The sequence below is a fragment of the Herpailurus yagouaroundi genome, unplaced genomic scaffold (genome assembly GCF_014898765.1).
Source record: "Herpailurus yagouaroundi ecotype Mexico unplaced genomic scaffold, PumYag 162, whole genome shotgun sequence".
Classification (NCBI taxonomy): domain Eukaryota; kingdom Metazoa; phylum Chordata; class Mammalia; order Carnivora; family Felidae; genus Herpailurus; species Herpailurus yagouaroundi.
Genome location: NW_024412403.1, coordinates 61,389,180 through 61,414,346, shown reverse-complemented (window position 1 = coordinate 61,414,346; position 25,167 = coordinate 61,389,180). Strand labels below are relative to the sequence as shown.

The following is a 25,167-nucleotide window of genomic DNA, read 5'->3' as shown; positions in this document are numbered from 1 at the left end:
TGCCTCCAATCTAAAACTTTTTGCTCCCCAATCATTAGAGCTGGATGGAATTTTAGAAGGTCATGTGGTGCTGTCCACCATACCTGTCCCTGTTTGTTCAGGAGGAAATAGGCAAGGGGAGGTTAAGTGATTTGCTCAGGTGTCACAGCTGAGTAGAAGTGAAACCCAATCTTGTAATTGCCAGGCCAGGGCTCCATCCAAGTGGGCACATAGTGAATGATGTGCAGTGATGGGGCTACACTTGTTATGTGCTTAGACTATTAATGAGCCCAGGGTAGACCATAGTGGATTTGTATGACCAGACAAAAACATCTGGGCAAACTTTTCGGCTCATAACAAGCCACTGCATGGACATAGATAAGTCACGTACGGATAACGTGGTCAAATAAAAGAGTGTATCCTGGGCCAACTGATCATAGGAGAAATGTGTGAGCCCCACATTCCATGAAGATGTGAGCCTGGTTAAGTCCCAAGAACCTTTTCTGACTGACTGCAGTACTGGGGCAGGTTGGAAGGCAGAAGTGTCCAAGAGGGCCCTGAGAATATAAGAATTAAAACTAGGAAGCTCTTAAATCAGCTAGATGCCTTTTACAGTCAACAGCCATATGTCTACAGAAGTCATGCTGCTCATGACCAATCATCTCCTTTCTAGCTCTAATCTAATTCAACGAACCCACATAATCTCATCAACCTCACTTCAAGGCTGTCCCTTCTCACCTAAAGCTTTCGTCTTTGACTAAACGAATCTCCATTGACTAAAAGAGTTAGCACTGAGGGGCACCTGGATGGCTCAGTCAGTTAAGTGTCTGACTCTTGATTTTGGCTCAGGTCATGATCTCATAGTTGTGAGATCAAGCCCCGTATCAGGCTCTGCATTGAGCATGGAGCCTGCTTAAGATTCTCCCTCTCCCTCTGCCCCTGCCCCCACACGCGCAAACATGCGCTCTCTCGCTCTCTCTCTCTCTCAAAAAAAAAAAAAAAAAAAAAGTTAGCATTGAAATATTAAAGGTCATGGTTTAATTCTTTCTGATCAGTTGGGGGTCACTTAAGTCTTTATATGAAATCTCCTTTCTCATGGAGGCAGAGTTTGATACAAACATTCCTTATTTGCGTACACCTTATTCTCAAATACAAATAATTAAAGCTAAGATTGTTTCTCCTTCTCTTCTTCCTGTGTGAAAACAGTGGGGCAGTCTCAGTGTGAAAAGTCTGATTTGTGTATGCCAGGTCTCAAGACGCTTGCCTGCGGATGAGCTCTTTCAACTGTGCCAGTCTGTCACTTCTTAGTGCTTCCCGGATGGAGTGGAAAAAACCAAAATAGTGTTCAAAGTTGTGCATCATAAGCAGGACTCCAGCCAACAGCTCGTTGGTCACCAGCAGATGGTGGATGTACGCACGAGTATGATTCTTACAGCAGTAACAGGAACACCCTCTCACAAGTGGATCAAAGTCCTCCTGGTACCTGAGAAAGGAAGTTACAACAATATTCCAGTAAGTGAGGAATATAAGAAATCTGCTATCTATTCTGCTGGTACATAACCAATAGTTAATAACATCACTGGCAAATGTAGTGCCGGTCACCTGCTTAAGATGACAACGAAGTGAAAAGTTAACACAGAGCATGAGTCAGGAGACTTGGGAGTCTTCTTCTGACAGATATAACCTCCTGGACTGAGGCTTACACAGGAGCATCAGGAGAGTCACGTGATCACTCCCTCATGCTGAGCTTTGTCGGTAACACTGCAAAGGCACACAATGATAGCAAACGCTGTTCTGATGAATGACACTTTTTTCCCACTCACCATCAGAACTAGGACCCGAAGACACAATATGACCTTTCACTTGCATAGATTCCTGTGGTTTACAAAGCACTTTGACAAAGACTGTCTCCCTTAATCTCTGCCGGGGGGGTCAAGAGGAAGGGCCTCAGAGCTACCACACCTAGGTTTGATGCCTTGCACTCAGGCAAGTCATTTAACCTCCCTCTGTGTCTTTACTTTTTCATCTGTGATGGGAATAAGTGTAATAACAGTACCTACCTTAGAGACTTATTGCAAGAATTAAATGAGTTGATATAGCAAAGGATTTGGACACTGCTGGACACATACTAAGCACTACACGTGTCACTTTTTATCAGCTCTTAAGTTAAACAACTTGACCAAGGTCACAGAGTCAAGAGCAGTGCTAGGATCTGAACTTTATTTAGGTCTAGTGCTGGCAATAAGAAAACTACAATTTCCAGTTAAATCTATAATGTAAGGGAATTTTAGTAGTAACCCATTTATATTACCCTAGCGTTTTAAAAACAGCAATGAATCTCCTTGGCCATTTTCCAAGAAGTTAATGTGGTAAACATCACCATTTCAGACCTATAATCAAGAAGCCCCTGTAGAATATAGATTAGACCTAGGATTTTCATATTCTTTCATAAATTTTCAAGTCTGTACTATTACTAGATAGACATAAGTAAGTCTGAATCCCTAGAGTGTTCCTTTACATAAGACCAAAAACATGCCAGCACAGAAGTGAGAGTACCAAACTCACAGAAAACCCCCTCACTGGTTCACTAATAATTACCACTTTAGGCCAAATACAAAGTTACAAGATCTCTTAGTTCATTCTTTATAGAGGGAAATCTTTTATTAAGATTTATAATCTGTATATAACCAAGATGACCTAAGTTCCTTAGAATTTAAACACTTTGTTGTTTTTTATCTTGAAATCTTTATCTTGCTCTGTCATTATTTAAAGTAATTGGAAAGAGTAGAAGACACCAGACAATGTATTTGGCCTAATGTTTCCGACAGCTCTTCTAAAACAACAGTTATCTAGCCTCGGTTTTCTGACAAGACAAAGAACACAAATTCATCTGCAGAAAAAAAGAGTTTTTCTGGAACTGAATTTGAGAAGGCCCAAATAATATCCAACTATAAATATTTTATGAAGTCATAAACTGAAAAGGGAACAGTTACATAAACTTTTAAAACAGACTGAAATTAAAAAGTCAGACATCAAAATCCAAACTTAAAAAAATTCCTTACTTTTTTTCCTTCAGATTAATTTCAAATGATGTAATTTCTTGGTTGCAACTGGTTGTTTTAATTTTCTTTGTTTGATCTGTGTATTTTATTTTTTCCTGTGTCCCATTTTGTTGTGATACTAAAGGACAAATCAACAAAAAGTCTTGAATGAAAATCAGATAAAGAGTGGCCATTGGGAGATTTTTATTCTAGTTACTATTTTATGCCCTTTGACTCTGTAATTCCACTCATGAGAATTTATCCTAAGGAAATGACACAAGGAAAGTAGTAATATGGACCAAGATGATCACTGACATTCTCTAGATTATCAAAACTTGGAGATTCAACAATGTCTAAGCAAACTATGGTTACAAGTATGTAATATATAATCTTACTGTCAAGGAATGATTTTAAGAAAACAGGGAGTGTGTGTGTGTGTGTGTGTGTGTGTGTGTGTGTGTGTGTGTGTTTGGAGGGGGGTGGAAATCTTTTTTTTTTTTTTTTAATGTTTATTTATTTTTGAGAGACAGAGACCGAATGCAAGTGGGAGAGGGGCAGAGAGAGAGGGAGACACAGAATCTGAAGCAGGCTCCAGGCTCCCAGCTATCAGCACAGAGCCCAACACGGGGCTTGAACTCACCAGCTGTGAGATCATGACTTGAGCCGAAGTCGGAAACTCAACCGACTGAGCCACCCAGGAGCCCCTGGAAGCGGGTAGAAATCTATGTGTGTGTGTTGGGAGTTATGTCTCATCAAAATGTACATGCAAATTGTGCTTTGTAACTGCCTATGTTCCAAATAGATTAAAAGTAGAGTATAGTTTTAATTTATGTATTCTGTATGGAGTCCCTGGAAGGAACTCAGATTATCCAGAACTAAATGGGGACTTGAGTTGTTCCCCTGAACTCTTTAGAAAAGAATGTTCCTGGGGCGCCTGGGTGGCTCGGTCGGTTAAGCATCCGACTTCGGCTCAGGTCATGATCTCACGGTCTGTGGGTTTGAGCCCCGCGTCGGGCTCTGTGCTGACAGCTCAGAGCCTGGAGCCTGTTTCAGATTCTGTGTCTCCCTCTCTCTCTGCCCCTCCCCTGTTCATGCTCTGTCTCTCTCTGTCTCAAAAATAAATAAATGTTAAAAAAAAAAAAAAAAAGAAAAGAAAAGAATGTTCCTGGATTTATAAGAGAAACACTAGTTACTATGCAAAGAGCCAGCTGTCTTGAACAGGGGCAAGCAGAGAAGTATTACTGGGAAGGAGTAGTAACAAGTTCAGGGTTGGCCCAAGGAGAATAAACAGATAGCACTAAGAAGATAATTTTGTCCAGATCAAAGGAAAGAAAGAAGTGACCTCAGCATTGAGGCTGTTATAATTTTGCTGCCATGAATTTGTATGCTGATGTGGAAAACTGCAATAACACCCTGGCTTTTTGCAAAATTCTTGTCAATAGGGGGAACTATATTAGTTCCTATACAGGCAACTTACTCCTTTGCAATTGTCACTTAGTAATTGGCAAAAGACTTTAACTTACTATACACACACATACACAAATATGATTGTTAATAATACTTTAATGGAAAATGTTCAAACTGTTTCAGTTTTCCTAATCATGAAGAAACACCTTTCTCTAGCCAAAAAGGAACTTGTGTGTTCCTGAGAATTCAGTATTGGGTTCTTTGTAGAGTTTTACATATTCATGGTACAGAATAACAATTACCCATGTCTCTATGGAAATAATTAAGCTTGTAAATGAACATTTATGGAGTTTGTGGTATGCTTTTTCATCAGCATACATTATATTCTGGTCAGTTTAAAGGACAGTAAAACTGACCTTCTATATATAAGAATTTGAGCAAACCAATTTGTTTCCAGAATAATCCAATTTCGGTTAATGGTTAGTTTGCTTTATAAAACTATAACATCTTCTGGATGAAATTTTAATAACTTCTGGGGAATAAAGTGAACCTTTAAGAAGTCTCTGGCCTGAGTTCAATGTAAGGCTGGTGGTGATGGAGGAGCTCAAAGGACAGCAGGAAGCGGGAAGGGAAAGCCCCTTGCGAAGGCCAGCGGGCAGACCGGGCATGCAACAGCTACCCGAGAAACTGGGACCCCAGCCCGACGCCCATAGCCCATATCCCAGTTCTTTTCCTACTGTCAGTTAAATGTCAGACTCTGGAACTGATTTTCTTGACTTCTAACTAAACAATAAAAGAAGATGGTGGTACTTCAAAGCAATATTAGCAGAGGAAAACAGCTTTCACATCTCTGTGAAAAACCCAAAAAAGCAGAAGTGACACTAGGATCAGATGGGGTAAGACTCTTCTGTATTTTGATAGCATGGCCTTGGCAAAAAGCAGACAAAAACTCTTTTGTGAAAAACTGAATTAACTTTTAGTAAGCAGTTAAAAGGTTTTCTGTTCTTAGATTTTCATCACTATCTACTCTGAATGTTCTTTTTTCAAATTGTTAATAAAAGTGTTTTGTTTTTCTTGGTTCTGCTCACTATAAAATCACTTTCAAATAATTGATGAGCTACAGGGATAGCACTAAGAACCGACCGGGTTTTGTGTGCCAACATGCCAGAGCGTATAGATAAGAAACAAAAATGTAGTTTTATAAAAGGCTGATGTTACAGTATGCACATATCTCTGGCTTGTGACTCAAGCCAAAAATGAAGAGGAAATAGAAGATACTTGAGGCTATCACAGAGACTAACTTCAGAAAACCTACACGTCTCTTCAGGGTTCGGCTGGTAATCAAAGCTGAAAGTCAGGGCACATCCCCGCTCTGTCACTTGATAAGGGAAGAAACTCTCAAATAAGTCCACTCCTCTTTCAATACACTCGAGCACCTCATCTGGTCGGCTGACTCCACAGATGAGCCTGTGAAAACAACAGTAGGAACACTGACGTGAGGACAATGCCAAACTGTGTAGCAGGCAACAGATAATAAGGTGTGGTGGAAAGAATGCAGGACTTGGGCAGCAGAGGGACCTGGGCTCAAATCCCAGTTCTGCCCTTTATTTACTTACTGTGTGACTTTAGGGAGGTTTCTTAACCATTCTGGGTTTTAGTTTTCTAACTTTAAAAACAAAAGCATAATACATAGCTCACAGATGTGTTGCGAAGATTAAGGAGTTAACTGTAAAAACACACAGAGGAGTTTCAAGTCCCAAAGAGAAGTTCAGTAAAAGTTAGTTTCCTTCCCCCGCCAATTCCTTCTGAACAGCCTCCCTAGTCTTCAACTGAACTTTACAGTCTATCTATCCACTACACAGATTTTTTTAAGGGGGCAAAGCTATAGGTCAACTATACTTCACAATTTTTAAAAGATTAAAAAACAAAAAAAAGTACAAAGCTGTGTGCTTTATTTCCCCCTCAAATACTTTCCATGTCTTAATTGTATTTTACCTATAGTTTCTTTTTTATAATTGGTTCAACAAAGACATTTTTATCTGTTGTATTCTTCATAGGTTCATTTACAAAGCAACTCTTGCTCTCAGAATTTGAACTTTGCCCACAGGATCTAAAACTCTATTTGGCTTTATTCTTCTTTGTATTTTCTCCATTAATAAAAAGTCTACATGGAATGAGGTGGTATTTTCAGAGGTAATGGGTAAGGCATTCTGGGAGGGTTAATCATACTCAACCAGGTTTTGCCACTAAAACAAGAAGGGGAGACACCCTGGATCAGGGTTGGCTGGCTGGCTGCTTTTCTTAGTTTGTTTTTCTACCCACAGTCCCTTTTATGAACTCACAGAGAAAAGCTAACAGACTCCCTGATTTCTAAGAGAAGTCCAAAAAAATCTTATGTAATATTAAACAACCAGAACATTTATATATATGACTACAGTTTCCTTCAACTAATGTTTTAGAACTCCTCTCCAACTAAAGATGGCATTTCTACACACATATAGGATGAAAAACAATCCCAGCACTCAAATCCAGTAACAGACATCTGTGAGCATTTAGCTCAAAGAAGTCTAGAAAATGACTGGAAATACTAGTGCTGGACTGTTATCTGCACCAGAACAAGATGAACACAAGAGAACCAGGTTAAAACGATGGGGGAAGTTCTGGCTGCACTGGCAAAGGGTTGGTGCTTCTGGCTGTTCAACTCTGTGTTACAGGGCTGTATATATGTGTAAAAATTCATCACACTGTCCATAAGATTCATACACTTTATTGCAAGTTATCCTGGGATTTTTTTAAAGTGGTAAAATTTACATATACTATATAGCATCCAACAGCCCGAGAGGTATAAAGCAGCATCCCATAATCAAACCTCTAAACAGATGTGTAGGGAAAAAAGCATAAATATTCACACTACGTTGGACAAAAAACTAGAGATTAAAAAGCAAAACAAAACAAAACAAAAAGAAAAATGGCGGTAGTATAATAAGAAAGACATCAGCTGTACTCAGAACCTTAGGATTTTTAGCTTTAAATCTTGTAGATCACCTCTCTACACCAGTACATACTGAATCCTGTTTATGGAAAGAACTAGCCCCATTAATGATGCCAATACCCTTGATTTCAAAAAAAATGACAGTTACTACATGCCTCAAATCTAAGAACTTCTTCCAGGTTCTTATTACTACAGCCCACCTTCGTTCTGCTAGGCACCCCCAATCTGTCCTCAACTTCCCTTGATTAAGGCCACAGTCCTATACGACTTTATTCCTGTCCCCAGGGGCCATGTTATAATGAAGAATATTTGCACTTGGCACAAAAATGAAGGGAAATAGTATAACACCTGCCCTCCCTTATGAGGATCAAATAAACTAGTTCACATGACAATTGTCCTCGTCTATATTCTGAAATCAAAGGCAGGACAGCTGTGATGGAAACTCTTCCCACAGTCAGCCTGAGCAGATTCAGCCCAGAAAAGGCATAATCAGTTCATCAAAAGACATGCCCACGTAGAGACGCGGCATAATACACAATCACCAGCACCCCTGCATTGAAGCCCACGAAACTTGGCCTGCGTCCTAACTGAACACTAGCCTGGGTTTGTCCTCCGGCAGCTCTGCAGTGACTGATGACAGCAAGTACAGTCTAGTTTCCAGGGTTGTGGGATTCCCTTGAAAGCCATCCAGAAGGAAGCCACCTACGGGCCGCTTGGCTGTCTCTCGTGCTGACCTCAGTCTCTCCTCCATCACATCTCCACCTTCAATCACACCAATGATGGTACTTTTCCGAAGGACCTACAGGAAGAAAAGACTGGATGCTTTAACTGTTTCCAGTAGTGGAAACCTTCGTTTAAATGGACTATACATGGAAGACCAAGAGATAGAAGAGATCTCAGTGCAGTTGCTACAGCTGAAGCATGAAAGGAGGATGATACTCCCTCCTCCCTGAGAACCTTTAGGGCTCCAAAAACCACAACTTGAAAGGCACCCAAATAAGTAAGAAAAGACTGAGTAGAAACTGAGGCAATAAGCACATATAGTCATGTTTGAGCTTAGATTAAATTAACACTGAGCAAGTACAATTTAGGTTACCTCCAAGTCTCTTAGAGATGACTTTAAGAACTTTATGGTTGGGGGGCACATGGGTGAGTCAGTGGGTTAAGCGTCCGACTTCGGCTCAGGTCATGATCTCACAGTTCCTGGGTTCAACCCCGTGTTGGACTGTGCTGACAGCTCAGAGCCTGGAGCCTGCTTCGGATTCTGTGTCTCCCTCTCTCTCTGCCCCTCCCCTATTCACACTCTGTCTGTCTCTCTCTCTCTCTAAAAAATAAACATTAAAAAAAGAAAAGAACTGTACGGTTGGGAACTAACTGTCCATTTGCGAAAAACTAAAAACTACTTTGCACACCATCTTCAAAAACAAATCCCACAGGGTCCTATAATCTAAACATAAAAACAGAGTTATAGAAGTATCAGAAAGATATATTCAAGTTTTTATAATCTTAGGGTAAGAAAGGCCTACCTAAGCAAGCTAAAGTTTACCCAAAAAGGCTAACATATTTGAGTACAAAATCATCAAAACTTCTCTAGTGAAGCATACTCTCAACAAAGGAGTTGAGAGGCAAAGGAGAACTCACTGCTTGTCGGAATAGATACCATACTATACTTATACCATAGAAAAGCCTCCAACAAACCTTCTAAGGAAATGACAACCCACAGACATCAGGGCAAATATGTGAATGTGAATAGGAACTTCTGAAAAATAAATGTGAATGCCCTGTACACATATGGAGAGCTAACTAAACCTCACCAGTAGGGAAATACAAATTGGCAATAATTAGGTACCGTTTTTGCCCATCACACCGACAAAATTGTTAAAAGACAGATAGTGACACAGTGGAGGAAAAAGTGTTAGAGAAGGGACACATACTCTGATAACTAAAGAAGAGTAGAAATTAGTTCTGCTTTTTGGGAGGGCCAACTAAACAAAACTTGTCAAAATGTCGATACTTTAATCCTATGTCCTAAAATTCCACTTATAAGAATCTCTCCTACGAGTATATTCATTCATAAGCACCAAGGTATATTCACAAAATGTTTAGAATAATGAAAAACTGGAAACAAGTATACATTAATAGAGTAAAGGCCTAAATAAATTATGATACATTCATAGTGTCTTCCTACTCAGGTGTTTTAAAAAGAATGCAGTGGATACAGCAACATAGGCATTGACAAGAAATGAAATTCTGAGATACTGCTAAACAAAACAAGCACACTTCTGAGCATATGATCATATTCGTGCAATAAGAACCCCATATAGTCATGTATATATGTAAATACTATGTATATGCAACTAAAAAGTAAGGTTTGCATGGAAAAATGCAAATTGACAGTGGCTCTCTGGTAGAAGAGAGGAATGGGGAAGGAGCCTGGATTGCTGTGAAAAGGGAATTTCACTTCTCAGTTTAAGCAAGAGGGACACAAACAGAAGGAACACTTGGGCTGCTGTGTACAGAAATGAATTAAGAGTGAATATGGCTAAAGGATGGGTAGGAGGCAACTTTAATAATCCAGATGAAAGACCAAGAGGACCCAGACTAAAGCAGTGGCAGTGGGTGAAGGGGAGGGGCAGGATCTGAAAACTCATCAGAAGGTACGATCCACAAACTTGACCAATTAATTGCCCAAGGAGAGGGGGAAAAGTCTGGGATGACTCCTAGTTCCTGTTTTGGAAGTCCAGAGAGAGGATGAGAAGAGCAAAGATAGAAAATTCTAGGAAAACAGTGGAGGGTGAGGCAAGATGATCATTCTGTTTTGTGCATTGTGAGTTTGAGGTATCAGCCGCTAAGTATACAGACCTAAAGTTTCAGACATGTGTGATACAAATGTGACTGCCCGGCTAGAACGACAGATGCCTGGCATGCTGCTGCCACTCCCCATGGCAGACATGGCTGACAGATAACTCTCTTCCTGCTGCACCCAGGCACAGCTCCAAGCACCTTGGGATGAAACCCATTTGCCATCCCTGGCCTAGGAAATATATGAAGAAAAGAGTGCCAGCAACAGTATTTAAGTATTTAAGGGCATTCAGAATAACAGGATCCAGGGGTGCGTGGGTGGCTCAGTTGGTTAAGCATCCCACTTTAGCTCAGGTCATGATCTCACGGTTTGTGAGTTTGAGCCCCAGATTGGGCTCTGTGCCGACTGCTCAGAGCCTGAAGCCTGTTTTGGATTGTGTCTCCCTCTCTCTCTGTCCCTCCCCTGCTCATGCTCTCTCTCTCTCAAAAATAAATAAACATTAAAAAAAAAAAAAAAAAGAGTAAGAGGATCCAGTGAGGAAAAGAGGTATGCAGACATACAAAGTAGGTAGTTACACAGGCCTGCCCCTTTCCATGACTGACACAGCCCTATCTGGAAAGCCTCCTTTCATGGATGTAAGAAGCATAATCATATAACTTACTATCTAAAATGGAACATAGGTGCTCTCTCCTCCAGCCATCCAAGATGCTGGAAGGAGAGAAGCCTAAGGGGAAGAAGGTGGCTCTGGCCTCTGCTGTCATGAAGAAGCAGGAGGCCAAGAAGGTGGTCAATTCCCAGTATCAGAAAAGGCCCAAGAACTTTGGCATCAAATAGGACATCCAGCCCAAAAGGGACCTCACCCACTTTGTCCAGTTGCAACTATATCCAGTTGCAGCGGCAAAGGGCTCTTCTCTATAAACGTCTAAAAGTACCTCCCACAATTAACCAGTCCACCCAGGACGTTGGTCTTGGATGGCCACACAGCTATTCAATACCTAAGCTGGCCCACAAATACAGACCAGACAAAGCAAGAGAAGAAAGAGATTGTAGGCCTGGGCTAAGAAAGCTGCCAACATAGGGGATGTCCCCACTAAGAGGCCGCCCGTCCCTCAAGCTGGGGCTAATACTGTTACCCCCTTGGAGGAAAACAAAATGGCTCAGCTGGTAGTGACTGCACATGATATGGGTCCCATTGAGCTGGTTGTCTTCCTGCCTGCCATGTGTCCTAAGATGGGAGTTCCATACTGTATCATCAAGGGGAAGGCCAGGTGGGGCATCTGGCTCACAGGAAGACCTGCACCACTGTCCCTTCACACAGGTTAACTCAGAAGACAAAGGAGCTCTGGCTAAACTGCTGGAAGCCATCAGGACCAATTACAATGACAGATATGATGAGGTCCGCCATCACTGGGGAAGCAACATCCTGGGTCCAAAGTCAGTGGTTTGCATTGCCAAGTTGGAAAAGGCAAAGGCTAAAGAACTGGTCACCAAATTGGGCTAAGTGTGTGCTGTTGCTTTTCCTGTACATAATAGTACTAAAAAGTTCCCTTTCAAGAAAAAAATGGGACACATGTAAGAGTAATAACCATGTAATAATCATGTCAAGACAATAGCATGATTATAGGGATAGAGAGAGGGACCAACACACAGCAATAATGTGAAATGGTAAGGCTGACTAGCATGGAAGAGGGGCTTGAGGCTCATCCAGCTGTTCTAATAATCATGCTGTCACACTCCCTGTCCTCCTTTCTACTCATGGAAACATTACTCATCCTACAAGGATAATTACCGGCTCAAAACAATTGCTAGTGAGCAACGCTAACAATTAGGACCCACGGCAATGTCCCCATGCTGAACTCTTACTGCGGATACTGAGCGTTCTATTCAGAATGACAACTAAGGTCTCTTCTAATCATTTCATGTACACTAACGTTGGTAGCCAATTACATTTTTTATTGGTACACTTAAGATAACAATGTTCTTCAGACTCAATGCACTTTGCCACAGTGGGACCTAACCACTGCTCAGGATTCCTCCACATCAATGGTGTCAATGCTTGAATTCTCCCCTGTGGTCACACCTTCTCATCTCCCACTAGCTCTGCTCTCTCCATGTGAGCTTAATTCACTCTGCACCCAGGATCTCTGATTTCCTGCCACAGCTACATCCTCCCTACCCTGTCATACCCAGCTACCATCAGCAAGCATTTATTGAGGGCTTCCTTACGTCAGGCATTCTGCTACATGATGGAGATACAAAAATGATGCTCAGAAAATGAGTTTAAGGAGGTCACAATGTAATAAAGGCAAACACGTGAAGAAATCATTGTACTACAATATAACCTAAGCTATATAATATGGCCACATACAAATTAAAGGGGTGGCAAAGGATGAACAGAACTTCCTGGAAGGGTCAGGGACAGCTTCCTAGAACAATGAATGTAATGGAATCAGCTGGATCTGGAAGCAAGAGAAGGAATACGACTGGAGATAAGAAAAAAAGAAACAGCCCAGAAGGAAGTCCATGTACAGCGTCAGCAGAATGACACAGGGTAACACTGCTGGAAACTGCAAGTGACTGAGAAGGGCCAGAGTCCCAGCTGCAGCCAGTCCTGAGCTGGAGAAGTGGGCAGAGGCCAGGTCACAGCAGGCTGTCCCTGCCACATAAGCGCTGAATGGAAAGTCATTAAATTATTTTCAGGAAGTTCTTGGGCTCGTATTTGTGTTTTATGAAGACTTCTCAGACAGCAGGGCTGAAGATGGATTGGATGGAAATGACACCAGAGACAGAATAATTAAAAGGTAACTGTCCACATAAGAGATGATGAGGTTATTCTGCCTCAAGTTGGTGATAAGAAGGATGGGGAGGAGGAGGCAGATCCTAGAAATCAAGAAGGATTCCTAGGAATCAAGAAGGAGTGGACAGTTGGATATTAAACTGGGTATTAAACGAAGCCTTGAAAGACTCAAATTTCTGGGCTGAGGAACTTGGTGGCTGCTATAAACTGAGAAACAGAAGAAAAGAAGAGGTTTGAGGAGATCAGATACTGAGTTTGGTTACTCTTGAGTTTGAGGTGCATGTGAGGGATATTCTAATACAACTCGGCTAAAGTCCACTTTATACAATTCTGAAGCTAAGCAGAGTGATCTTGATTATACATGCAATTTCAGAATTATTCAGCAATTAAAACTAAGGGAAAGCTGCCCAGGGAAAAAATCCAGAGTGGGGTGAAAAGGAGCCTAAGACAGAATCCTAGAGAGCAAGAGTAGTTATGGTTCAGGAAAAGAAAACAAGAGAGTTAAAGAGACCAGGAAGTGAGAAGCAGAGAAGCGGGAGGAGGAGCAGAAAAGGAACCTAAGTAAGGGACAGTTTCAAACAGAAAGGAGTGGTGAGTGGTACAGCCTTACCTCTGACTCTTCCTGCAGCCGGAGACAATTATCCAGGAATAGAAGTGATCGATCAACAGACTTTCTGGCTCTTTTTATGGAAGTTGCTTCCTCACAAGATGCCTCTCCATCTGAGAGGCACTGGAACCAGTCTGGCTGAAGGGCCTGCTGAATTGCCATGAACTTGGAAGCAGTCATTTCGACTCGTCCCCCAACACCCCACACCGACACAGACTGTCAGGGAACAAAATAATGAGGAATCAGCAGGAGCAAAATGCAAATAAAAAGAATAATAATAAAATGGTAAAGCAATAGTGAATTTAATTCCTCTTTACAAATGGAGATATGGTGGCAATTCAATATCCTAGATATGGTAAGTAGAAGAAGCTTCCTGCACCATTTTCCAATTCTCCAAGGACCTTATAGCTCTTAGAGAACCCTTCGGTGGCCACACAGCCAGCTTCTGAGCTAGCCCCAAGAATTCTTTGTTATACTTCTCTAGTCCAGTCTTCTATTCTCTGAGACCCCACCCCATGCATGCTGTTCCTAAATACACCACAGACTTCAATCTTTCTCTGTCTTTGATCACATTGTTCCTTTTGGCTGAAATGCCCTTCCCTTCCTCTCTGCCTGGTAAAATACTATGCATCCTTCGGGACAGAATTCAAATATCATCTACTGTATTGTGCTTCCCAAACCTATCTGGGCATAATCCATCACTCACTCTTCTAAGCTCTTACAGTAATTTGTACTTATTTCTTTCATAAGAAATACTTTTATAAGTACCTTATAAGTACTCTGGCTAGAATATCTCAATTCATGTTTGTACCCCAAAAGCTTAGTCTAGACCCTTACATATTATTGAAGGTTAGTAAGTATTTACTAGCTTGAGTTAGATACAGATAAAAAAAGTAAGTCAGATAATACATAAGCATCTCCATATAATGTTCTTTTTTTGGTTACTCCTTCCTCTACAGTATCTTTCTTCTTAGAAGAGATTGACAAGGACATAAGTGGGGAAGCCACATACATCTTTTTATTCTGGCCTAAGGCTTAATTAAGAACACTATTTAGGGGCACCTGGGTGGCTCAGTTGGTTGAGCGTCCAACTTCGGCTCAGATCATGATCTCATGTTTCGTGAGTTTAAGCCTCGCATCGGGTTCTGTACGGACAGCTTGCTCAGAACCTGGAGTCTGCTTCAGAATCTGTGTCTCCCTCTCTCTCTGCCCTTCCCCTGCTCACACTCCATGTCTCTCCCTCTCTCTCAAAAATAAACATTTAAAAAACCAAACACTGTTTAAATAAATCCTCTTTCCTTTACAAATGGGGTAGATAACAGAAGTAAAAATATCATCTTTTGGATTAAAATTACAAAATAAAGTTTAAAGCAGAAGAATAATTAAAAAAAATTTTGTTTTCAACATTTATTTATTTTTGGGACAGAGAGAGACAGAGCATGAACGGGGGAGGGGCAGAGAGAGAGGGAGACACAGAATCGGACATCAGCCCAGAGCCTGACGCGGGGCTCGAACTCCCGGACTGCGAGATCGTGACCTGGCTGAAGTCGGACGCTTAACCGACTGCGCCACCCAGGCGCCCCAAAAGCAGAAGAATAATTTAAAATACTTAGTCAAGATTAACAGATATTTTTGACATCAATAAGGTGGGTACAGGAAAAGTAATTGCATTTGTAAAGAAGCAGTATACACCGAGGCCTTGCCAGAATGTAGTCCTCAAGAGACAAGACCAATGTGCCATGTCTCAGGTGAAAACTTGTAATGAAGTCCTTTTGATACTGTTCTTCACTAGCTAAAATCTCTGGCTGTGCACCCAGCTTTTTCAAATTCTGTTCTAAAAGCAAGCAGTATTACACGGAGACTCTACTATATATAGTTATACATGTGATAACACTCATCAGCAACTTCCCTAGCACTTCCTGAGGTTGTTAAAACTGTAAATAAAGCATGGCATAAAAAAATTATTGCTTTCTACCATCATAGCAATTTCTTTTTTTTTTTTTTTTTTTTTTTTTTGCTATGTACTTGACCTTCCTTCATCTCCCAATTTTTTGCAACAATGAAAATGCTGAGGATATATTCCTTACCTTAACCCCACCCACAGGCAGCCCTACTCTAATTCCTATAAACCACACCTCCCATTATATTCACAGACATAAGGAAAAGGTATAAAGGGGTCAGGAATGGGCTAGGAACCCAGACAGTGGGATCCAGCATTGGAGGGATACAATAGGCTGACTATCTGGGACAAAGCTGCAGCCTTGGAGGCCCTTCTGAGAACATACCTTGTTCGTTACATAACCAGCTGGGCAGGGGCTGACTGGATCATGCAGGGAACAGTACAAGAGCGATTCTGGCATGCCTGTATAGACATAGAAAAGAACTCTTGAAAGCACTTACATCAACAATTACACTGTGTTGTAACAGAGTGCAGCTTTATAAGTGTACTGCTGGATAAAGCAACTCTAAACATAGTAAACTGTTCATATCCGATCTTAGAATTATAAGAGGCCTGTCAACATGAATGAAAAAGTTACCTTTAAAACCTACTCATCTGAAAAAAGAATTAAAGGTTCATGTCGAATGACCAACGAGTTGCTACAAAAAAAAGTACATCTTGAAGTATGAGATACAATAAGTGTTTAGGGCCACATTGACCCTACTTGATTTGTTTTGAAGAAAAATTTGATATCAAGTATGTTCATTCTAGGTACCATCCAAAGGAACTAGCTACTGGAAAGATAAAACAATATGGTCAAAAGGTAATCTCATTAATAAGCAAGCCATCCCACAACATGGGACCTTGAGGCAGAATTATAGGTAAGCTACAGGATATTGAAAATGAATCAAATTCTCGGTAAGTTTCATTGACTCAAGATGACAATTTCTTAGGTTGTTTACTCAAAAATATTGTCATTAAAAAAAATCCAAAAAAAGTGCTTACTAAACCATATGTGCTTAAATTTCATATGCAACCCTGCATTTTACTAAAAAAAGGATTTCACTGAAAAAAGACCCAGAAAATAAAGCAAACTAAAAAATAAAAACAAAAACAAAAAACAACTCTGCAGCTCTCTACCTATTTCCATAATTTCAGTTAGTATGGTTATCCCTAGAAAGCTTATTTAGCTATTTTCACTCAATTATATATTTAATTACATATATAATACATATATATGTATGTATTTATAGTATATATTTATAATTGTATACTTTAAAGCTGGTTTTAAAATTGGTTTCGGTCTAGGGGCACCTGGGTGGCTCAGTCAGTTAAGTGTCTGACTTTGACTCAGATCATGATTCTCACGGTTCTTGAGTTTGAGCCCACGTTAGGCTCTGTGCTGACAGCTCAGAGCCTAGAACCTGCTTCGGATTCTGTGTCTCCCTCTCTCTCTGCCCCTCCCTGCTCATGCTTTGTCTGTCTCTCTCTCTCAAAAATAAACGTTAGTGGAGCCTAGGTGGCTCAGTTGGTTAAGTTTTGGACTTCAGCTCAGGTCATGATCTCACGGTCCATGGGTTTGAGTCCTACGTTGGGCTCTGTGCTGACAGTTCAGAGCCTGGAGTCTGCTTTGGATTCTGTGTCTCCCTCTCTGCCGTTCCCCCACTCATGCTTTGTCTCCTCCAACTCTCAAAAATTAATAAATGCTAAAAGAAATTTTCTTAATAGACGTTAAAGAAAAATTAAAATTGGTTTGAGTCCAAGGAAACATTACATAAATTCCTCTACTGAAATACAAGGCCTTGTGACTACCACCAAGTTATCATGAAGTTTCCCTCAGAAGCAGAGGACTGAATAACCAATGGAAACAAAATTTTCATTCACTTATGTGAGTCTTAGATATTGGGAGAAAGCTTCAGGAGAAAGTTGTCTACAGAAGAATGGATTCTCAAGCTGGCACTGCTAAGCTTTCCTACAAACAAATGGACACATACATTTGCATATAAAATCCTATTTCTGGAACAAAAGATAATAAATATTAACATGAAAATATAGCTATAGGTAAACACTAGGTCTTCTGCATTATGTTTTAGGCTCAAACATGTTAGACTGCTTTGAATCTTAGGTATGTCTCATGCAGCTTTTTACCTCTGGGTCTTTGCTCTGTGCCTGGTGTGTCTGCCCACACGTGTGTACTTCCACCACTGTGCCCACCTCCTGACCTGGGTAACTCCTACTTTTCCTGGACTCAGCTGAGATACCCCTTCATCCTCTTTCTCAAGAATCCTTTCTTTAGTCCGACCTCCTTCCACACGTACCCCCTACAGAAAATTATGTGCTCCTCTCTCTGGGCTCTCATGGTACATGTACGTATTACTAATCCTGCAAATGCGGTCACTGCATCCTACTACAATTACCTATTAATCTTTATCCCAGACAGGCTCTGAGTTCCACTGGGGAAGCAACTGTTGCTATTCATCTTTGAATCCCCAATGTGTGGTTCTCAGATGCCCAATAAGTGCTCATTAAATTAATGAATAAGTAAGTGTCTGAATGAAAGATCAGTCAACAGCACTTCCAAACTTCAAATTAATACATCACAAGACAAACACAAATAACAATTTTTACCTATAAACTTTCCAATTCCTTCCTTATATTCTGCCAAGACCTCATGGTGTTCTGCCCTATGAGCAAAACAGAAAAATACATAACGAATTGTCCTACAGATACTCTATGCAACAGCTGACAGTAAATGTAGTGTTGAACAACAAAGCATGCCATTATTCAAGAGTCCCAACTCATTAGGTTGTGTTCATTAGCCAGAGCATAGGTCTTCACTTTACAAGTGTTTCTGTGGGAACAGAAACTGGCAAAGATTAAGTGCTTCCAATACCCAGATTTCCTTCCTCCCCTATTATTAACACAATATTGCAGAGTTATTTCATTATATAGCATGTTCTTCAATGAAGGATACAGTCAGTATGTACATTACATAAAATGATTTAACTCCATTAGTTTTGTTTTCATAAAATAGTACTAGCAAGTACATATGCAGATAAAGGGAAAAGTTTGAGGCTGGTACATGAAGACAGACTCTAGAGTCTTTGTTTAGTTCTTACCTAGCATTCCCTGCCTGTCACCTCTGGGAGTAATGGCAATGAAAGCCACCATACTGGCACGGTTGGATCAGAAGAATAGTGAAGCAGCTCTGGTATGTAGGTCTGGCCTGTGGCTTCCAGATTAGGGTCAGATAATGTATACTATTTGGTATCTCTGATTTCATTCTAAAAATCTACAAATTTTTGTACATATAATCAAAAAAGTCTTTTCTCCCAAAAAACAAATAATCCAGGGAAGAAATGGGCAGAAACATGAATAGACATTTTTCTAAAGAAGACATCCAAATGGCTAACAGACATATGAAAAGGTGCTCAACACTGCTCATCATCAAAGAAATACAAATCAAAACTACATTGAGATACGACCTCACACCAGTCAGAGTGGCTGAAATTAACAACTCAGGAAACTACAGATGTTGGCGAGGATGTGGAGAAAAGGGAACGCTCTTGCACTGTTGATGGGAATACAAACTGGTGCAGCTGCTCTGGAAAACAGTTTGAAGATTACTCAAAAAATTAAAGATTGAATTACCCTATGACCCAGCAAAAGCACTATTAGGAATTTATCCAAAGGATACAGGAGTGCTGTAGGGGCACATGTACCGCAATGTTTATAGCAGCATTTTTAACAATAGCCAAATTATGTAAAGATCCCAAATGTTCATCAACTGATGAACAGATATAGACAATGTGGTGCGTGTACACACACACACACACACACACACACACACACACACACACACACACAGGAATACTACGTGGCAATGAAAAAGAATGAAATCTTACCATTTGTAACAACGTGGATGGAATTGGAGGGTATTATGCTAAGTGAAATAAGTCAGTCAGAGAAAGACAAATATCATGTTTTACTCATATGTGGAAGTTGAGAAACTTAACAGAAGACCATGGGGGAAGGGAAGGAAAAAAAATATATATATATAGTTACAAACAGAGAGGGAGGCAAACCATAAGAGACTTTTAAATATGGAGAACAAACTGAGGGTGGAAGGGAGTGGGGGGTCAGGCATCAGGGGGTGGGGAAAATGGATGCTGGCGATTGAGGAGGGTACTTGTTGGGATGAGTACTGGGTGTTTTATGTAAGTGAAGAATCACGGGAATCTACTCCCAAAGCCAAGAGCACACCATATACACTGCATATTAGCTAACTTGACAATAAATTATATATTTATATAAAAGTCTTTTCTCTTTGCTGTACCTTATTAAGGTATCTAAGCTGCTGCCAGAGTTGATACTTAAATGATCAGATCTAACACTTACAGTGAGGACAGTGTAAGCTGAGCCATGGCAGGAACCCCGTGGATAGCATGCAATGTCTGATGGGTCAGGTGTGGGGCAGAGCCGGTCTTGGTGTACAGAAGGCAGGCTGGAATGTCCATGGTGCGGTCTCCTGTTTTGCCCAGGTTTTTTATTTTTCCTAGGCGACAGCCATTAACTACCTTGGTAAGACTCAGCTTCATTCTGGGGGATTCCTCTAGGTCCTGATAAGAAAAGAACAGTACATTCAGGGGTTCCATGACATCTAAAGGCTAAGCATTTTACAAAGAAAGTAACCTACAAGATGATGAATGACAGCATATTTATTACTACTTCCAGCCTACAACTGTTTTAGATAGCAGGAAGAAAGAAATAGGAAAAGACCTGGACAGAATAAGATACCTTCTCCAAGTCTTAAAGCAAAATGATGACATCAACCATATTTAAATTCAGTCACGGAATTTTTGTCTGTGCTGAAGAAAAGCAAACAAACAGAAGGACAGGAGTAAAGACTAATCATGGAAAGAGTGTGCACTCTTTCACCAAAGGCTAACTTTCAGCCTTTAAAATGTATATAGAGGAAGGCCACACTATGTAAGCCATACTGATTACTGATTTGATTCATTTTTTTCTTTTTCTAATTTGAGAGAGTGCTAAGCAACATAGCAATTTTTCGTAACATGTTGTTACATAAAGAAAGCAGGTTCCAGGGGCACTGAAGTGGCTCAGTCAGTTAAGTGTCAGACTCTTGATTTCGGCTCAGGTCATGATCTCACCGTTCATGGGATCAAGCTCTCTGTTATTAGGCTCTAGGCTGACAGGGCAGAGTCTGCTCAGGATTTCCTCTCTCCCTCTCTCTCTGATCCTCCTCTACTTGTGCATGCGTGCTCTCTCTCTCAAAATAAATAAACAAACACTAAAAAAAAAAAAAAAAATGAAGAAGGCACATTCCAAATCAGCATCCTGGGGTTTATTAAACTACATGGAACAATATACATCAAAAGATAAACAGAGATAATCTCTGAGAGGTGAGATTATCTCCCAATTTGTTCTTATATTGTGTCCAAACAGAGGTGAGAAACCACGTGGAGCATACATGCAATTCATAAGCAATTTAGCACTACTTTTATCAGGGATCTTGGTGGACTAGTCCCTGGTCCTTTTGTGTGGCAAACCCTGGAGCCTGATCTTGTCCACACACCCAGCACAGATCCACCCTCAGGGTCAGGCTCAAACAAACTAATCTCAAAGACTGAAAAACCAAATCAGAATGCACATAATTTAATCTGAGAACCAAAAACGAAAGAGGACCAGTTACTGCATTCATGACCTAAAGGGTACCACATGGAAAGCCAAATGCCACATGAATATATTATCTAGAATAGGAAGGGCAAGTAATGATTACATATATAAAGATAACTGAAAGGAAACCCACTGATTCTCTAAAATAACCAAACTCAGATTCTCCAAGGTTAGACACAGGGACTCTCCAAGAGGGAAGAAACAGCTACATCTGGAAGCCCAGACTCCTGGCTTCCCAGACTTACCTTTCTCTCAGGGACCTCCTTGTCCTATCCTTGTGGAAAGAAACAATAAACATGTTCTAGGAGTCCCATCTTTTAACAGAAGAGCTTCAAATGTGACTAATCATCCACTCAATCCTGAAAACATTTTCTCTCATCTCCCCTTCCCACTCTCTCCTCAACTGAAGAAATAGCTTTCTTCATTCTTAGCCCAAAGTCTGTCATTAGGTCCTTGGGAGCTCTAGATGACATTGGCCACCATGTTCTTAGATGCAGAGATGTGTTCTCCTGTGATACAATGCACAAAAGTTTATTCCCGATACTGTTGAATGTAAAATTCAAAATCCTCAGCTTATTATACTGAACACACTAGGTCAACTGGAGAGGAATATCTGCTTGGTTCTCTCCACCATGCAGGACTCTGATGCTATGTACTCACATTCTGCTATCTGGGGCTTCTTCAGAGTCCCATCCTAATGATCAAAAATCGACATGTCACCAAAGAAAAAAGTAAACAAGGAAAAGTAGACAGCTACATTTAAGAAAAAGTATTGTAATAGATAAACTGCTATTGTCAGTGATTCTCTGTATTGTGAGAATGGATACAAATATTAAGAATTCTAAAGAAAGCATTAGAGAATGACCTTCAGCTGGAAATCAACATTTAAAAAAATAACACACAACTTTGTCCACAGCTAGAAGAAAAAGAACCACACCTTCCTTTTCACTGTTCAGTTTATGGTAATTTTTATAAGTGCATCCTTTTTCTAGGGGCTCAAATACAAAAAGTTTTTATTATGGAGTAATGTAAATGCAAATACACACATATACATATTCATATATATGTTTTTATTTTTTTTTAACGTTTATTATTTTTGAGACAGAGAGAGACAGAGCATGAGCAGGGGAGGGGCAGAGAGAGAGGGAGACACAGAATCTGAAATGGGCTCCAGGCTCTGAGCTGTCAGCACAGAGCCGGATGCGGGGTTTGAACTCACGGACCATGAGATCATTACCTGAGCCGAAGTCGGACGCTTAATCGACTGAGCCACCCAGGTGCGCCCATATATATGTTTTTAAAAAATGCTTTGGGAGGGATATAATCCATCAAACCAAGCAAATTTCTCAAGAAAAAAACCAACAGACTCCAAAATATCAACTGCTTTTTATTTGCCTTCATCACCCTTTCCGTGTGGGTCACTCACTGTAGGAATCTTCTAAGATTTGTGGTGTGATGCTTTTCTAAATATACATTCACACTTCACTTCTACAGAGTTCCTGGGAAAGTCTTAAGGAAAAAACATTATAAAAACCATTTGGAAATGATTCAAGGAAAAATCTTTATGGCTTTAAGGACAACTGATAAGCTGTCAATGGATCTGTGCCTTCACAAGGGCTAACAAAAATTCCCCACACCTCTGGCAGTACTATACCTGTCCTAATGCTTCCAGGGCCACACATTCCCCACGCCACCCTCCACCGCTAGCATTCATTCAGGAGAGAAGGGATTTCTAAATGTGTATTAGATGAATTTTCTACAGACTGTCATGGACAGATGACTGCAATACGCTTAGACAAGCTTAGGTGAGTACATATTTTTGTTAAAGAAAAATTGCATACATATTTATAAACACATGTGTACACATACACTCCAAAATGTTTGTATATGCCTAGAAAAAATTCTGAAGGACTTCCAAACAATATGGTGCACTGACTTGACTCAGAAAGACACACAGAAATGATAGGCTTTAAAATTCTAGAAAACAGTAACAGAAGATGAGACAAAGACTATTCAGAGGAAAAGTATCCTAAAATCCTTACACAATTTGGGAGGAGGGGAGAGATAAGGAATAATGTAAAACTGTTAAGTATGTGTGTTAAAAATTTTTTAAGTAACCATTAAAAGATTAATGACAGAATGCATAATTTCTGAACTCACTGGGGAAGGACGGGAGATGATAAAGAAAAAAATTGGTTACTATAAATAAAAGGCAAAAAAGAGATGAGACCAAAAAGCTCATCAAAAATAGAAAACACAAAATAAGATGGTAGAAGTAAACCGAAATATGTCAGGAATCACAATATAAGTTAACAATTTCACATAGTAACTTCAGTAAATAACATTTACTGGGCATACACTGTCCTTTACATATTAACCCTGATAAAATGTACCATCATATCAACCTCATAAGACAGATGTGATTATTAAATGCATTTTACACAGGAGAAAACTGAAGGCTAACAGAGTCACCATTTGCAAAGTGGCAGAGCCAGTACTTAAATCACCGAAGTCTGGCTTTAGATGTTGTACTCTAACAGGCTGGTAGCCTATTAGGAGTCCCATCTTGTCCATACTCTTGTGCAATGTTCACACATTAACTGTAATGTTACGATACAATTTTATAGTCCTATTTTCCATTTTGCTATAGTGTTCTTATTATTGTCCTTGTTTTCCCTTCTCTTCCTTTATCCATTCTCCCAGCCTCTGCAACCTTTCTCCATACTCATAAGAACATTTAAACGTACTCATAGATGGGTGTGGATGTTTTTTATAAAAAATGGAAATACACTACACTGTATGCATTTCTCTGCAATTTGCTTTTCTCTCAGGAGAAAATGGGTATCTTTCCTGAAAAAGAGACACAGAATTAACTTACTCTTTTAAAATAACTACTTCATGATATTACATTTTGGATGTGACACAATTTATTCAACCATCACCCTTGTGATAGGCACTCAAGTTACAGAGCAGGCCCTATGATCTCTGCAAGTCTGAGGACACAGCTCCCCTAATCTCATTTCCACCATCTCTAATCTACTTTACATTATGTTTCCTGGCAAAGCGCTATGTTTATGTTGATTTTTCATCATTACAACGCTCCAGTGAGTTAGGTACTATCACTCCTAGTTTGCCGATCAGTTAATGAAGGGTCCACGCTGTTTTAAACAGGTTGCCAGAGGTCAGCCACAAAGCAGGGTTCAAAGCTCCCATTGTAAGCCTACCACCCTGCCTGTATGAACCCACGTATCCTAGAGGGCAATGTCTCCGGGTACGTCTAAGTTCAATCAGTAAGGATGGAGTTTTCTTCACTCCATGCCTCCAGTGGCCTCAGACCTCGCGAAGCCCTGAGCTCAAGGATTCGAGATCTTCCCAACCCTCCCAAGTACCCTGTGCCGTCCAGGAAACATTTCCGGCTGAGAACTTCATTCTTGAGCAGAGGGCAGTCTAAAGGAGGCCCTTTTCTCTCAGAGATGAAGTGAAGCTTACAGGATTTGGGAGAATCTGGATTTAGAGAAGCCAAGATCCATCAGAAGAGCCAGAAAAGGGAAGGAGAGACATGACAGAAGTACAACTACAGTTACTGCAACACAATCAGTGAGCCTCTGGGGGCGACGCGACTCAACCACCCGCAGTAGCCCCTATTCTTTCAGGGAAAGGGGGGACTTACGTGCACAACTCCCAACTTTTTTGGCCTTGAGACCCCTCAAACTCCTCGCAGTTCGTTACCACGTGTCCGGCTTGCAGGATTCTCGGACCCCTGAACCACCGCCTCCGATGTAGAGCCAATCAGGGAGCACTGCGTCATCACCGGGCGCCAGTAAAAGGCAAAGGTAATATTAAAGCAAGCTCCGGTGACTGTGAGGCCGGGAGACGGCTGCCGTTGCCATGGGTTACCGACCTAC

General features: G+C 40.6%; 1 protein-coding gene and 1 pseudogene across 5 annotated transcripts; one reads left to right on the top strand and one right to left on the bottom strand.

Annotated features, from left to right (window-relative positions):
* Positions 1–988: 988 nt before the first annotated feature.
* On the bottom strand, positions 989–25,138 carry QTRT2 (queuine tRNA-ribosyltransferase accessory subunit 2). Of its 5 annotated transcripts, XM_040484553.1 has the most exons (10): positions 24,933–25,138; positions 21,508–21,771; positions 19,964–20,184; positions 18,194–18,249; positions 15,912–15,988; positions 13,630–13,842; positions 8,019–8,218; positions 5,743–5,894; positions 3,042–3,159; positions 989–1,462 (listed from the first exon to the last, which is right to left on the bottom strand). In XM_040484553.1, exons 3-10 carry the CDS (start codon positions 20,161–20,163, stop codon positions 1,231–1,233), a joined length of 1,248 nt encoding a protein of 415 aa, XP_040340487.1. In that variant the 5' UTR covers positions 20,164–20,184; positions 21,508–21,771; positions 24,933–25,138; the 3' UTR covers positions 989–1,230. The 5 variants fall into 5 exon arrangements, with proteins under 5 accessions (XP_040340487.1, XP_040340486.1, XP_040340489.1 ...); XM_040484552.1 differs by lacking the exon at positions 21,508–21,771; XM_040484555.1 differs by lacking the exons at positions 21,508–21,771; positions 24,933–25,138 and adding an exon at positions 18,685–18,857 and having other exon boundaries at positions 19,964–20,062.
* On the top strand, positions 10,913–11,802 carry LOC121036259 (60S ribosomal protein L7a-like; annotated as a pseudogene).
* Positions 25,139–25,167: the final 29 nt, after the last annotated feature.

Bases quoted from the DNA above. Each gene is read 5' to 3' on its own strand.
- QTRT2 (XM_040484553.1), bottom strand. From the start codon at position 20,163: ATGAAGCTGAGTCTTACCAAGGTAGTTAATGGCTGTCGCCTAGGAAAA. The intron at 15,989-18,193 runs GTAAAAATTGTT...ATGTCTATACAG, and splicing joins AGGAATTGGAAAGTTTATAG to GCATGCCAGAATCGCTCTTG. The intron at 5,895-8,018 runs GCTAGTGTTCAG...TTGTTTTCACAG, and splicing joins CTGCCGGAGGACAAACCCAG to GCTCATCTGTGGAGTCAGCC.